At 39.8% G+C, this 14,937-nt stretch overlaps 1 protein-coding gene across 3 annotated transcripts in view; it reads right to left on the bottom strand.

Moving 5' to 3' along the window:
- Nucleotides 1-14,937, bottom strand: part of MYPN (myopalladin) — a 74,628-nt gene that overhangs the window by 20,794 nt on the left and 38,897 nt on the right. For all 3 annotated transcript variants that reach the window (XM_082408579.1, XM_082408581.1, XM_082408580.1), the window contains 5 exons: nucleotides 14,342-14,365; nucleotides 12,335-12,451; nucleotides 11,489-11,861; nucleotides 3,661-4,251; nucleotides 3,146-3,284 (listed from right to left, as the gene is read on the bottom strand). In XM_082408579.1, the coding sequence (XP_082264705.1) occupies nucleotides 3,146-3,284; nucleotides 3,661-4,251; nucleotides 11,489-11,861; nucleotides 12,335-12,451; nucleotides 14,342-14,365 (1,244 nt within the window). The remainder of the gene's footprint in view (nucleotides 1-3,145; nucleotides 3,285-3,660; nucleotides 4,252-11,488; nucleotides 11,862-12,334; nucleotides 12,452-14,341; nucleotides 14,366-14,937) is intronic.

Raw genomic sequence — 14,937 nt, 5'->3', positions numbered from 1 at the left:
TGGTTCACAGATTTATTTTATACTTAAATGTTCAGTTAACACCAGAGTTTTGCTTAATTTCAGGGTGTTTTTTTAAAAAGGTTTTAGTGTGTTTTTAATCAACTTTTTAGTCAGTTGATTAAAATAGATTGTTATCATAGTAGATAGTGTCTATAATTAGGTATAATCAGAATCTCTATAGTTAAGTGAGATATTTTCCATACAGATGCAACAAATCCAAAATTTTCTCCTTGGTCAAAAGTTTGGTTATCCTATCTGAAATTAATGTAAATCCCAAAGTTGTGAGTTAATTCAGCAGATATTCCCTGAGCACCTACTCTGGGACAGATACAGCAGGGGTGCAGCGATGAACAAGACCCCCTCCCCCACCCCCTGCCAATCCAGCTCGCAGGGAGCTTGTGACTGGTGCATCCTGGGTGGGCCCACAGCAGGTGACATGGGGACACTGCACTATTCCAGCACCCAGGGTCCTACAGTGCCCACGGTGAGCAACATAAGGCCAGTGACTACGTTGAATTCTTATTAGAAAAGGAACAGACGGCTTGCCCTCAAGAGAGAATTTTCATAAAGAATTCATGGTAAGAGATGAAAGAGGTAAGATTTAAATAGAAGAAATGACTAAGCAGTTTAGAGAAGAAGGAGATTAGAGGAAAAAAAGGCAGAGCAAGAATTAGGTACTTATTCTTTCCCCCCTCTGTCATATAGGGCAGTATCTGGGAACCACAGACAGTTTTAATGAAGCTTTCATTTAAAAAATGGGAGGGAGGAGCAGAATAAAGAGATGGGAAAGTTTCCAGAGAAATGAGGTCAAGGAGGAAAGTTGAAATAAGACATTAAATGTGTGTGTGTGTGCGCTTTAGACATTAACAGTCACCAACTATTTACTGGGAGCAGAACATCATACTAAGTCATGTATGCATTAAAATCATTGGTTATGAAGGTTCCATTACATTTTGTGTGATCCTGGTTTCCTCTGACCTCTCAGACTCACCTTGCTAACCTAAACCAATTGATGTCCAGTGAAGATCCACTGGTGGTGAACGATACCCTTCAAAATAAGAAATGATGCAGCCTAAAATCTACAAATCTCCACTTTTTCTCAGCAAATTTTCCTCTTCTTAACTTCCTCAATGGGCCACAATACATTTAGACAGTTCTTCATGACTTTTTCACTGTCATTTCCCAAGGCAGCAATGGACAAAACAATATTATAATATGGTCATCATTTATTCCTCAAAACTTTCTCAGAATCAACATCTACCAACCTAATGCAAGCATTCCATCTCAGACAGCTCCTTAGTTTCCTGAATTGCATTTATGCAGCTTGGCTTTCATGATCCCTGGCCTAGAATGCTGTGTAAGATCAATTCTGTAATTAATATACCATAATAACGCTCAGAATAATAATTGTCAGAAGAACACGGATGTGTCACAGATATTTGGTATATAGTTTTCACTGAAATATGGAGAGGATTGAGATGCTTTTTGAGACTCCAAGTTCCTGCTGTTAGCCCTGAAGATAATTCATGATGGAGGTTTAATAAAGAGTTCTGCTGGGTTTATGGCACTCCACTCATGGAAGTTCATGTTTATATGTACTCACATTTCAGGTAATTAAGAGAAAAACCCTACTTTCCCCTGAGTTGGGGCAATGGATTAACATGGATCTACCTACAGAGTAACCGTAAAAGTAAAATCAAACAGCCTGTGTGCTGACCCGGTATCATTTTTACAGGGTTCTAATTGCTCCCTGAGTTGTTAAAGACATAGGCTGAACACAGCTCTGATTTCAATGACACTTAGAAGGATTAACAACCACAACTGTGATGACAGTATTATAGGAAAACAAATCTGTGCTAGACAGAGCAACATTTATGGGGCTTGGAGGTATTTGTCTTAAACCTGCAAAAAGGCTGCAGAGTTTCAGGGAAAATGTGAAAGTGTCCTGGAGACCAGGGCTCTGGTTCTCATTCTACCACTGACAGTTTGACAACTGTGCTTCAGTTTCTCTATCTAGAAGGTGGAAGAGAAGAATAGTTGCCTTGGTGTTTGCCTCCCAGAAATATATGTAATTTGATGAAATACTACATGAAAAGTGTACTCGATTATGGCAAGCTTAAATATCCTGCTTCAAGACAATAATTTAAAGTCAATTTTAAAAAGCATTTTTAAGCTATTTTAAGCATTATTATTTTAAACATTTTAAGCATTACTTCAAGAGAATCCACTCAGTAAAAATTGTCCAACGTATAACACAATAGTAAAATACTGTATATCAATGGCTCCACTGGAAGTAAGAGATAGAAACATGAAGGAAAACAGCATATGGTCAGGGGAGTCTGGAGCCTTGTTTCCAGGGGTCACTTATGTCACAAATTCCACAATATTTGGCATATAGTTTTCACTGAAATTTTATGTTACACTTAAAATAGATTTTATCAGTTCCCACCTGGGGAAATAAACCAAGAGTTAGATTATTAAAATGTAAATCTGCATTTAAAAAATAACCACCTTACAAAAAGCAAAAATAAATGGCTCCAATAAAATACTTAGTCTTTCTTTTATGTGATGCTTACAGATGACTTTCCTTTTTCTCCTTCCGTGTAAACACTTACTAGAAAGCAGGGAGTTGTACAGGTTGAAACACAGGATATTGGCTAATGGCTGTTTCACGTGCTTCAACCTAATGTAAAGATTGAGAGGAACTGGTGAGCAAACCCCCAAGCACATTAGATTGAAGCAGCCAGATAAAGGATGGCTTGGAACCCCAGAGTTCCTTAAAGTCTAGGTCATCTCAAGGCTCAGATATTGAAATGTCTCAAAGATGTGACGGTGTTCGCCAATACTGAGCTGAGGATTGTTGGAATGGAAAACAGACTATCTAGTCTCTCTCCTTAACATACGCTATTCTAGGTAAACGCACGTAGACAAGTAAACTGAATTAACTACCGGGCTAAATCAAGAACTGTGAATCCATGTGGACGAGTTTCCTACATGAACCATGGACAGTCTGTGCTTTGCCTTCCAGAACTGCAGTGTCAGCTTCACCGAGGTCAGGTGACCTGAGCACCCAAGGACTGAATTAAGCAAACTTACATTCCTTACAAAGAAATTCCAGTAAACCGTCTGAACCCAACAATCTTACCTGCTGGTTTGATCTGACATCACTGAAATTCATTTTTTTCCCCAAGTCTAGAATCACCGCATTCTTAGTTTCACGAATGTAATCATCATTCACTGGTTGGGAAGACTTTATATGTTTCTTCATTCGTCCCTGGGATGGCCTGTAAAATAAATTCACACCTAAATCACTCATGAAAAGCACTGGCCAGGGTACAAAGGCCTAGAAATCAGAGTGGTTGGCATGGCAACCAGAAGCCAGGAGCCATCAGGCACTTATGGAGTGCATCTTGCGAGCAAAAGTTGAGCACTGCCCAGAAAATCTGTGTGTCGAGGTGTTTTCAGTATTTAAATTATAAAAACATTATTTAAAGTAATCGTGTCCTCTTGTCCTAAGGTGCTCAATATCCATTTTGTGTCTAAGAGATTGGATTATGTAGGAATTCACTAAATGAGAGTCCTGTCCCAGACCAAGCTACTCTTATGTGGGTCCATTCTTAAATGACATCTTTTACATCAAGAAACCTCAATGACACTTACACGGATGGTGCGCTTCTAGGCAGCCCCATGGCATTGGTGGGTGGGATGGCAGGGAGAGAAGGCAGGACGGAGCTGAGGAAAGCCACTGGGTTCTGAATCCGGCCGGTGGGAGAGACAGGAGTTGGGGACACGCAGTGGGGCTGAAACTGGTTTCCGCTGGAGATGGAAAATGTGAGTGGCAGTTGTGCTGGCTCTGTCAGACCTGGAGGAGGTGGCTCGTTTTGGGCAGAAACCCCTCCTAGAGATTTGGTTTGCACCGAGGGCTGAGAAACTAAGAGGCTTTCTTTGCTCACTGTCCTCTGCATGGCTTGAGGAGTGCTGATCAGGGTGAACACTGGAGAGCTGGAAGGGGACACAGTTGCTGCAGTGGTGCTCGTGGAGGGGAAGAAGTGCTTTGGCCGGGCCAAGCTGAATGTCTGTGATGAAGGGGCCTTCACCTGCTTGCCGGACATTGTCACCGCTGGGACAGCAGTGGAGGTCAAAACACTCATGTTGAAAGGAAACTCCTTAGGAGATGAAGGAGATGGGTTTTGCAACTGCTGTTGTTCCAGTAAGACTTGCTTGTGAAGCTGTTGTAGCTGGCTGGAATCTCTGCACACAAAACAAGAGTGGGGAGAGAGAAGAGAAATCCGTCACCATTGCCTCAGCCTGTAGAGACAGGCTGTTGGCTGCTTGATGCTGATTAAGAACACACAGCCAGTGTCGCCAGAAACCAGCCGATCAAATTTGGGCATGTGGGATCTAGTTCCCTGGCCAGGGATCAGACCCGTGCCCCCTGCATTGGAAGGGCGAGTCTTAACCGCTGGACCGCCAAGGAAGTCCCTGTCTCTCCTTCTCTCTAAATCTGTTTGATTGCCAGGAAGAAGGGAAAGGCCACCATGATGCACAACTCCAAGAGGCGTCATTCACATTGTGTTCTTTGTGTTGTGACCCTGGAGTTGGGCAACACAGCAGCCCCATTTTAGAATGTTATAAATTAGAAAGAAGAAATAGAAAAATGGTCCTCTTGTTGGAAGTGCTCAAAGTTCTGTTTCGGGACAGAAGGCACTGAGCTACATACTGATGTGAGTTACTACAGGGGGCTGAGTTCCCTGAGAATGTGCTATATTCTTCACTCTGCCTCATTTTAGAGCAAACTTTAACAAAGCAGCTGGATGTGTCTTGGTGTTTCTCATCCTCTTCTGAGAACAAAGCTTTATAGAGAAGGTGACCATATGTCTCGATTCATTCTAGACAGTCCTGCTTTATGCCTGTTTTCCTGCCATGATTATTAATAGTGCTCTTTCATTCTCAAAAATGTCATGGTTTGAACGATGGATTATATGGTCACCATAGTTATGAATGTTACTTAGACTTTTCTCGTGCCTAAAGGAAAAGAAAAGATCAAGCTGGGAGCGCTTTCCCCATTTATAGCAACCTGACTCACAGAAGCATTATATGAGTTGCCTTAAGTCCCACAGTCTATTTACTTCCTCTTAACAAAACAGTTAATTAATTTTTTAAAAAAAGAAAATGGAAAACGAAAGTGTCTAAAAGTCATATATGTATAAAGTTGTCAGGGCTGTCAAACTTTGCTGTTTAGGAGAATCTACTCTTGAATAAACAACCATAACAACAGCCACAAGTGAGACCACAGTGCTTCAAGCCCACCGTGGTTTTATGTTCTTTGAAAATATGTTTTGGAACATAGAAGGTGATCTGCTGAACATGAGATCTATTAAAAATGAAAGGTTTTATGTTTTCATACCATCGGGAAAGTCAACACCAACGGCAATAAAGTTGAGGCAGAAAGTTCTCCAAACTTTGATTTAAAAAAAATTTTGTTCTTAATTGAAGTATAGTTGGTTTACAGTGTTGTGCCATCTCTGCTGTACAGCAAAGTGACTCAGTTACACACATAGAGACATTCTTTTTTTAAAATATTCTTTTCCATTATGGTTTATCACAGGATATTGAATATAGTCGTGATTTAAAAAAAAATTCTTGGAGTTTAAGAACTTTTCTCTTGCCTTCATTAACACTTCTGATACACAATATACAGAAAAGTAACTTCACAAAGTAGAGACCTATCTCCACTTTCATGACTGCTGTCAAATGCTACATACTATGCGACTCTTTATTCAACTATGAAAATTCTTGTCCTCTGTTCAACTATGAAAACTAAGAATTTAGAAGTATAGCCACCTGGCACAGTAACTTTCTTCCTCCCTTTTAGAGGTAAGTATTTAAGCTGAGAGAATAAAGTAACATAATTAAAATTAATTAAATCTTTTCATTCCATCATAGATGAAAGATTCAGCAATCAAGAGAAGCAGAAATATCTTTGTTAGATTATCCTTAGAAAAATATATACAATAACGTTTCTGCTGGTGTTAACTTTCCCAATGGCATGAAAATATAAAACCTTTAAATTTTTAATGGATCTCATATCTGGCAGGTCCCATTCTGTGATTACTATAGCGTAAAGAAAATGCCATGTGGTTTTTAGGACATGTTTGTATTGTAGTCTGAGCAACTTTTAATCTGATGGTATTGCAGAAATATTGTGGTTATGGAAGTAGAAAAAGTAGTATATGAAAACTAAGTAATCTTAGAAAGATAAGGATGAAGAAAAGGGACCAGGAAGTCATTTGGTATTGATTGATTCTTATTTTCCTTTAGCTCCCATTGAATGAAAACTAAGAACCAGCTTTTAATTTTAAGTAAGACTTTAAACAGCATGTTAGCCCTTATCATTTAATGCAGTATATCGGATTGTAGAGGGTCACAAACTTTAAACATAATGATATATGAGATACAGCATCAAATAGTTTTGATTATCTAAGATTCTGGAAGAATTCATTTGAGAATAATGTCTCCTTTTGTTTGACAGGGTTTCCCCCCCCCCCCAATTTTATTAAACTGTCTTGTTTCAGAAGGGATTTAAAACAGCTGTTTCAATTTGCTTATTCATGACATAAGGGCAAGGTGTCAATTCCAGTATTCAACAAACTTTTATTGAATCTTATGTATGTTTACTTTGCTAGGTACTGTAGGAGATACAAATATGCCTGGGATAGTATGAGATATTCAGGGCTCAAAAATCTTACTATACATATATGTAATACAAATACCCAGTGGTTATTTACAGGTAACATATGGAACTTACTATTTAATAATGAAGGTACAAAGTGCAATGAAAGAATAAAGGAAGGAAAGGTTAATTACAAAGCATACAAAACCCTGAGCAACCTCTCTAATTCAAAATAACAGCCTATCATAAATTGCTATAAGCTCAGCTGCTCATTTCTTGTTGCTATGAGGACTTCTGAAATCAGCTTTGTACCCAGTTTTCTTTCTGTAGATGATCAACTCTCCTGGGTTCCCTGAAAATATCTTCTCTTTTGCCACAACTTAGCTTAAGCATGATGCTCAAGAATATGGCCTCTGCAGACATATAGACTTAGGTCCTAATCCTGGCTCTGCCACTGATTATATGTGTGGTTTGGGGTGGTTTCTAGATTTTTCTGACCCTGATTTCTTCATAAGTAAGATAGGAGTAAGTAATATCTCTTCATGTTGTTGTGAGAATTGATAGATAAATCACCTAAATCATATAAATGATCAATAAATGGTGGCTATTATATTTTTCAGTTTCTGAACTACAGATATCAATTTCAAGATTTGTAAGAATGAAAATTAGAGTTTCAGAATTATAAGGATGTTTCTTGATGTGGTTTCTGGAATACAAAAGAATTTCTTAGGGATTTTTTTTTTTATTAACATCTTTATTGGAGTATAATTGCCGTACAATGGTGTTAGTTTCTGCTTTATAACAAAGTGAATCAGCTATACATATACATATATCCCCATATCTCTTCCCTCTTACGTCTCCCTCCCCCAACCCTCCCTATCCCACCCCTCTAGGTTGTCACAAAGCACTGAGCTGATCTCCCTGTGCTATGCGGCTGCTTCCCACTAGCTATCTATTTTACATTTGGTAGTGTATATATGTCCATGCTACTCTCTCACTTCGTCCCAGGTTACCCTTCCCCCTCCCCATGTCCTCAAGTCCATTTCTGAGGGATTTTAAATGGTTGAGATAAAATGTCAAGGCTTAATGATAAACACAACAGAACAACTTGGGCTACTGTATCAAATACTTTTGAAAGCAATTTTGGCAACAACAACTTGGGGCAGTGTGTGCTGGAGCCAGCTCTCGATGGCTCTGGAGGGCACGTTGTATACACCTCATCCCAGTTCCCAGTTTAATGACTTTTCTTTAGTAGCTTGAAATCAGCCATGGTGGGAGGAAACTGGCAAATGCTACAAATCAGGGCTTCCCCGCCTCTGCCGGTAGTTAAAACATTTGCTAGCACATTGCTGATTAGGATAACTAATTCTGGGTAAATATGTCTCTGCAATCAGCTTTTAGCTGTGGTTTTGGCAGTGGTAACTACGCTGCTTGAGAATTAGATCACCCAGAGAGCATAAAAGACAAACCTTACTGATTTAGGCACCACTGGCCAGAGAGTCAGTTGGCCTGGGAAAGGATCCAGGCATAGTTATTATTATCTTTTTAAATGTGGGTCAGTTCTTAAACTTTAGTGAACCTCAGAACCCTCTGGAGGGCTTGTTAAAACATAGATTTCCAGGCCGCACCTCCAGAGTTTCTGATTCAGTAGGTCTTGAGTGGAGCACGAGAATCTGTATTTCTGTCAAGCTCCCAGGTGATGCCAGTGCTTTGAATAGCAAGGCTCTAGGGGATTCTTGTCTGCATCCAGGACTGAGAACCACTGCTCTAAAGAAACACTTGCCCCAAAGCATAGGCTTACCCAGTACATTCTGATTTTAGTCTGACATTTTACTCACTTTAAATGTTAATTCTTCTATTTTTTTCCTGGCTGTGGAGGGGTGTGTGTATGGGGCTGGGTGGGGTGATAAAGGGTTGTAACTCAGGTTCTCCAACTTTACACCCGTACTTTCCAACCTGGCTGTACATTAAAATAATCTGTGGAGAGATTCTCATTCAACTGGGATGGAAGGCATAAATATTTTTCAGAAGCTCTACATTTCATTCTAGAGTGTAGCCAGGATGAAGAGTCACTTCTCTAAATAGCTTAATATTCAAGCTGAAAATGTCGAAGTCTGAATTATCTAGGCTTTGATGATACAGTGTTGAAAAATGACAGCTTCCCTCTCTGTTGCAGTTTTAAGATCTATAAGAATTCTATCTATTTTTTGTATGAATGGCAAATTGAAGGAACAAGCAGAAAATTGTATCCTCAAGATTATTGAGTCAATATATTTTAACATAAAACCTAAAAGATTAAAACCAGTAAGAAAACTTTGTAGGCATGTGGAGTCACAAAGGGTGTGTGTGTGTGTGTGTGTGTGTGTGTGTGTGTGTGTGTGTGAGAGAGAGAGAGGTGAGCATGCACATGCGTAGTCATACCTCTACTAATACAAACCTATATTCACACCATTAGGTGAAAATTTAAGGAAGGCAAAAAATATTAAAGAATTATATACTGCTGAGGACTGGATTTTTAGAGGGTGTCACTACATAATTTAGTAGAAAGAATTTTTATATTCATTGAAAGTTTCATGTGGTAGGTACTGCTGGCTGACTACTTAATTCTCCCCTTTGTAAAGGAACTTGATTTTACTCATGGAGGCAACATGTGCAGCTAAAGACCACACTTCCCAGCTTCCTTTGTACTTAATATACCATGTGACTAAGTTCTGGCCAATGAGATTTAAGCAGGTGATTTTGGGTAAGTCCTATGAAGGCTCCTTTAAAGGAGAGTAATTGGACTTCTACCAGTTTGCCTTTTCTGCTGCTTGAAATACAGACATGATGACTAGACCACCATCAGCCTTCTTGGACCATGAGGGCACTTGGAGAAGAAGCCAGTGCTAAAGACGGCAGAGCAGCAGACTGGGTTCTTAATGATTATGAAGCCATGATAACAGCCTCAGACTGCCCATCTAATTCCTTTATTTGAGAGAAAAATAAACCCTCATGTGTTTAACTCACCATTAGTTTGGGCTTTCTGCAACATGAAGCTAAACCTAATCCTAACTGACATACCTAATAGCCCCTAAACAGTCCCTGGGTAAGAGGAGGCCCTACAAAGGAGGCGGTTGATTGTTTGGGGTTACCTGTTCTCACAACTCCCTTCTCTGCGAACTGCCTTCACACACAGTTCTGATGTGATCCATTTGACTCTTCTTCCCGCCAAACATAAATGCTCTGCACCTGACGAGCCTGGGCTAATTGGTATTTGGAATTGAGCTGCTGAGCACGATTTAGTTAGCAGTGGAACTTGACACAAATCGTGACAAGACATGCCATGCCATCATGGGCCAGATATGAATCGATGAGTCTTCCAAGAGAGAAGAGTAGAGTGGATATGCAAAGAGGAAACAAGGAGGTGCTCAAGACGGAACGTGAGCAGTGGACAGAGGCTGGACTGACCGTGTATGTGATCCTAGCTCTTAACTCCCTGCTTGTCCTTCTCTGTGCAGGACCTGGCTGTGTTTTGTTGCCCATTCCTGCTTATATCCCTACAATAACCTCTTCCCTTCTTACTTTAAGTAGATTCCTTTTTCCTGTGACTGGCAGAACTTTGAGGGGACAGAGATATTTCTGGATGTGACCCGCATGTTTTGTAACATTTAATTTTATGCCCAGAATTTCCCCTTGTGTGGTAGTGAGAGAAATATAAAACTAAGCAACATGAACTGCTTCCAATGAATATCAGCACTGAGAAACACATGATGGGAGTGCTATTACTGTAGATTTTACTGTTGATATGTAAAGGTTTATGTAGTTATAAATGTAATTTTTATCACTTTGATCTGTGGATCAAACAGAACATAATAGTAGTATCATATTCTGTGCTTGCTTTACGATGGATGCACATTAAATTTTGCCACATGACTCTGATGGAAGCTCTCTGGAGGGTTTGGGTGACAACTGCATCAGGCTCCTGAGGTGACTCTGGTTGGTGGTCACCATGCCACCCTTAGAGGATGCTTCACTTCCTTTGTAATTTCAACCCATTACATTTATATGAAGCGTGTGGTTACTACAGCATATCTAGCCATATCAAGGAACTAACTAAAAAATATTAGGGGGCTTCCCTGGTGGCGCAGTGGTTGAGAATCTGCCTGCCAATGCAGGGTATACGGGTTCGAGCCCTGGTCTGGGAAGATCCCACATGCCGCGGAGAGACTAGGCCCGTGAGCCACAACTACTGAGCCTGCGCGTCTGGAGCCTGTGCTCCGCAACAAGAGAGGCCGTGATAGTGAGAGGCCTGCGCACTGCGATGAAGAGTGGCCCCCGCTTGCTGCAACTAGAGAAAGCCCTCTCACAGAAACGAAGACCCAACACAGCCATAAATAAATAAATAAATAAATAAAATTAAAAAAAAAAAAGACCTTAAAAAAAAATACTAGGTATCTTTTCTATAATGACTACAAAAACTTAAGCTGAAGCAGAAATGGGGACTAGAAAGATGAAATTTCACACCATAAAGATTATTAGACGTGAGAAAGGGCTTCATAAGAAGAGTGTAGAAGTGCTTCACCTGGAGTCCTCTTATGTTAGACAGACATCTTTTATGAGCTAGTTTAGGAGTAACATTTCTTGGAGGTAGAATATGAATAGTAAGGATGAAAGTGATAGTACAGTTACACTGATGTTAAGGATTATGATTTGCAAAGCATTTAATGTGTGTTTTCTCATTTCATAATTTCCCTTTTTAGCGCCATCATTTTTAAGAAGGGCAGAGTCAGAGAAGGTCACAGGCACTCTTGGTTATCCATTCTAATTTCTACTTACAGTTTGGGTTTGGCCAGAACTGGAGGGGGCTCTTTGACGGGCGAGGAAGGCTCAGGGATTTTTGCCGACTGTCCATTGAATCTCTCCTGGAAGGAATCAGGCCTGGTCTGGTTGGTGGTCACCATGCCACCCTCAGAGGATGCTTCACTTCCTTTGTCATCTTCAGGCAGGTTGAAGTGGACACGGAGCCCGATCCTTGAGCTGGACCGGGGCTCGTTGTGGTTCACCAGAACGCCTTCCAGTTTGGGTTTAGGGAGTTGTTCCACAGAAGGTGGCTCTGGGTTGGGTGGGGACGGCTGTTGCTCAATAGCAGCCAGGTTGGTGGTAGAGTTGGCTGAGTGAAGAGACCCATTGTTTCTGGGGTCTTCATTTCCTGAAAGGATGATAACAGGACCTGAGATGTTAGCCTTACTCAACAAGACTGAGATAGGATTAGAACCCTGAGACGGGGCATGTATCCAACCCAGGCGAACGTGCTAATGGAAATCCTTGTCAAAAACAGAAAACACAATCTGGGACATTAAAGAATGGTAAGGATACAGGAAAAAAAACCTAAAAAAATCTAAGTACCATTTTGGAAAGAATTTTAGAAGTTTAGGTAAGATCAAGGAGATGTTTTCTTAGGGAGTATAATAAGTAACAGCAGGATAACTGGGGTGGTGGTGATAAATGCGATGAGAAATTGACAACTGGATTCTGTTCAAGAACACTTTCCTCAATAATTCAAAAAATTTTAGGAGAGCCAAGCTAGCTTCATATGAAAAACAGTAAGAGGGTAATATACATTGTCCATACTCATAATCAAAATCATAGTCTAAACTGTTCTGGCATTGAAAGAGCCCTTACCTCTTATATCTAGCTGTGCAATGCTTGACACTGTGCCGTATTTATTGCTTGCAGTACAGGTGAAGCACCCAGAGTCTTCCGCAAATACCTCAGCAATGACCAAAGTACAGATCTCCTCTAAAGCCAATAAAGCAGAATGGTTACTGACTTATTTACGGAAGTGGAATTATGGAATTTTCTGATATTAGATGGTGATTCTATAAAAGTCAATAGAAGAAGCTGATGATATTAATTGTTTGAAAATAATTAGTCCAATTATTTGATTGAACTGACTGATTATCAGACTAAATGAACTAAAGGAAGTAAAATGAATAACTCCATGCAGACAATGAACAAGAGGATTTAATGATAATATAATGTATATTATGGATTTGCAGATTATCTGTTTTTATGTCATCAGTCCAGATGTCAAAAATGGGACCAAGAAACAATAAGCTTAAAAATCACAAAAACAAATTAGGATTTAAAGCAAAAGTAGGTCTGTGTGAAATACCACTCTATTCTTGCTAAGGTGGTAGCATGTGACACACAATTCTGGTCAATAAGATATTAGGGGAAATCTCCTGGGGAGTTTCTGGGAAAGTTTTTCTTGCCTTTTAAAAGGGGTAAAAGAGAGCGTTTTTCCCTATTTTTGCCTTTGGACGTTGTCATCTGCATGTCATACCCAGAACTGTGGCAGCCGTCTTGGGTATATGAGTAGAACCAGTCTAAGAGGATACTCTGAAGATGACAGAATGGGGAAAAAAAAAATAAAAAGCTTGGCCCATGATGATCTCTGAGATGCTAAATTAACCAATCTCAAGACTACCATTTCTTAGGACATCTTGCTATCTAACAAGATACATTTTTCATGTTGCTTAAGGCACTTTTGGTTAGGTCTTGTTTACTTGCTGCCCAAAGAATCCTAAATGATGGAGAGGCAAAGTTTGGTTTTGGTACCTCTCTGTCCTTTTTCTGAGTCTTATGCTTCCTTCTCTCTGTTCCCTTCCCAAACATTGGCACTCTCATCTTTCAGCAACCTGCATTTGGAAAATGATCTGATAAATTCATTCATACTATACTATACCTGCCTGATGAGATAGTATTCTGTCTCCAAAGGGTATTTGCTTTATCCAAGGTGGAAAGAAAAACTCTCTGAACATGAAATTTTAGATCATGGAGCTGGGGCTTGTTTTGAGCAGGGACCCCTTTTGGGTGACTCTGAAATTATTTTGTGTATGAGACTGCCTAGTGAAAAAGCTTGCTTTGGTTGAAAGTATCAAAAGCCTGAAATATTTTCAAAGGGAAAAATGCTTCTCCACTACAAGCAATGCTAGAGCAAGAGCACTCTGGTCTTTACTGTATCCCCAAGGGCCTAGTGTAGGGTTATGCAACATGGATATTCAGTGTCTACACTGGGAATGCCTTTCCATTCAGTTTTCAGAAGCAAGAATTATAATAATGAAATTCCAAACCATCATTCTTACCCATGGGCACAAATACAATCTTATTTTTCAGGGTGATCATAGAGAGGACATTCAGATGTTTATGCTGTGTTTTGTGAGCAACTTGTCTTTTTCTAGAGGTAAGAGCTTTATCCATGTGTCATCTTAATATCCTCCCAACCAAATCTAATAACATCATAAACATTTTATTGATTCTGTGAATTTTAAAATCTGATGCATAACTTTTGAGATACATAGGCTGTGGAATTGGAATTGATAGCGTCATGGAAATTGCTCTGCCCAGTTTAAGGAGGTCATGAGTAGGGGCCAATGAAAGAGGGAAAATATTCCTAAGAAACATTCCTCAACAACGCAGAACTAACTGCATTCACACTAGCTATTGAATATATATTCCAAACTTGCACATGCTTGCCTTTCCTTCTCCTACAGTCATAGCTAGAGTTGGCTTCAATCTTCTTTGTAAAACTTTTTTTCTTCACACCAGTGTAATTTCAATATGTTTATTATATATTTCAAGTCACAGATCACATACAAATGAAATGAAAGTTAAAATGATCTTTACCTGGCTCTGCCATGGATCGAGGTTCTAAAAGAAAAAAAAATTAAAAGATTCTGAGCATTTATTTTACTGAGAGGTGATATTTTTATCAGAAGCTTCCTATAGAAGTATCTTTTGCATACTCATGAGTAATTTGACAAGGCTAATCTGTAAATTTTAAGTAAAATGACCTAAGCACCAATGACCTTGACAGGGATAGGATCATTATCACAGAAGGGCAGCAAGAGAGCTGCTGACTAAATGATGTGGCTGTATCTTGGGACATACTTGGGTTCCACTTGGGACACATAAACCTTAGGTGAGGAAAAGTTACTGAATTAGTTGGGATTCAGGATGACTTGCTTTTATTGTACCCATTCAGCCTGACCTGAAAAAGTTTGTGAAGACTGAGAGATCATTCTTGGCTTTGGGCTCTCACATCCTGATATAATGTAGCGTATACCTCCTGCCCTAAGGTTTCTAATATTAAGAGCCTCAGGATAGATGACAGGTTCCTCAGGAACAGTTCTTTGTCTTAAAATTCTTTGGCATTCCTGAAGGTGCCCGCTTGGTACTGAAAACAGGTGCTCAACTAAGGTTTGTAGAATTGCAGGCACTCA

This window comes from Balaenoptera borealis, assembly GCF_965194805.1.
Source record: "Balaenoptera borealis genome assembly, chromosome: 10".
NCBI classification, from domain to species: Eukaryota; Metazoa; Chordata; class Mammalia; order Artiodactyla; family Balaenopteridae; genus Balaenoptera; species Balaenoptera borealis.
The sequence above is the reverse complement of the archived record's forward strand: the minus strand, read 5'-3'. Positions and strand labels throughout refer to the sequence as shown.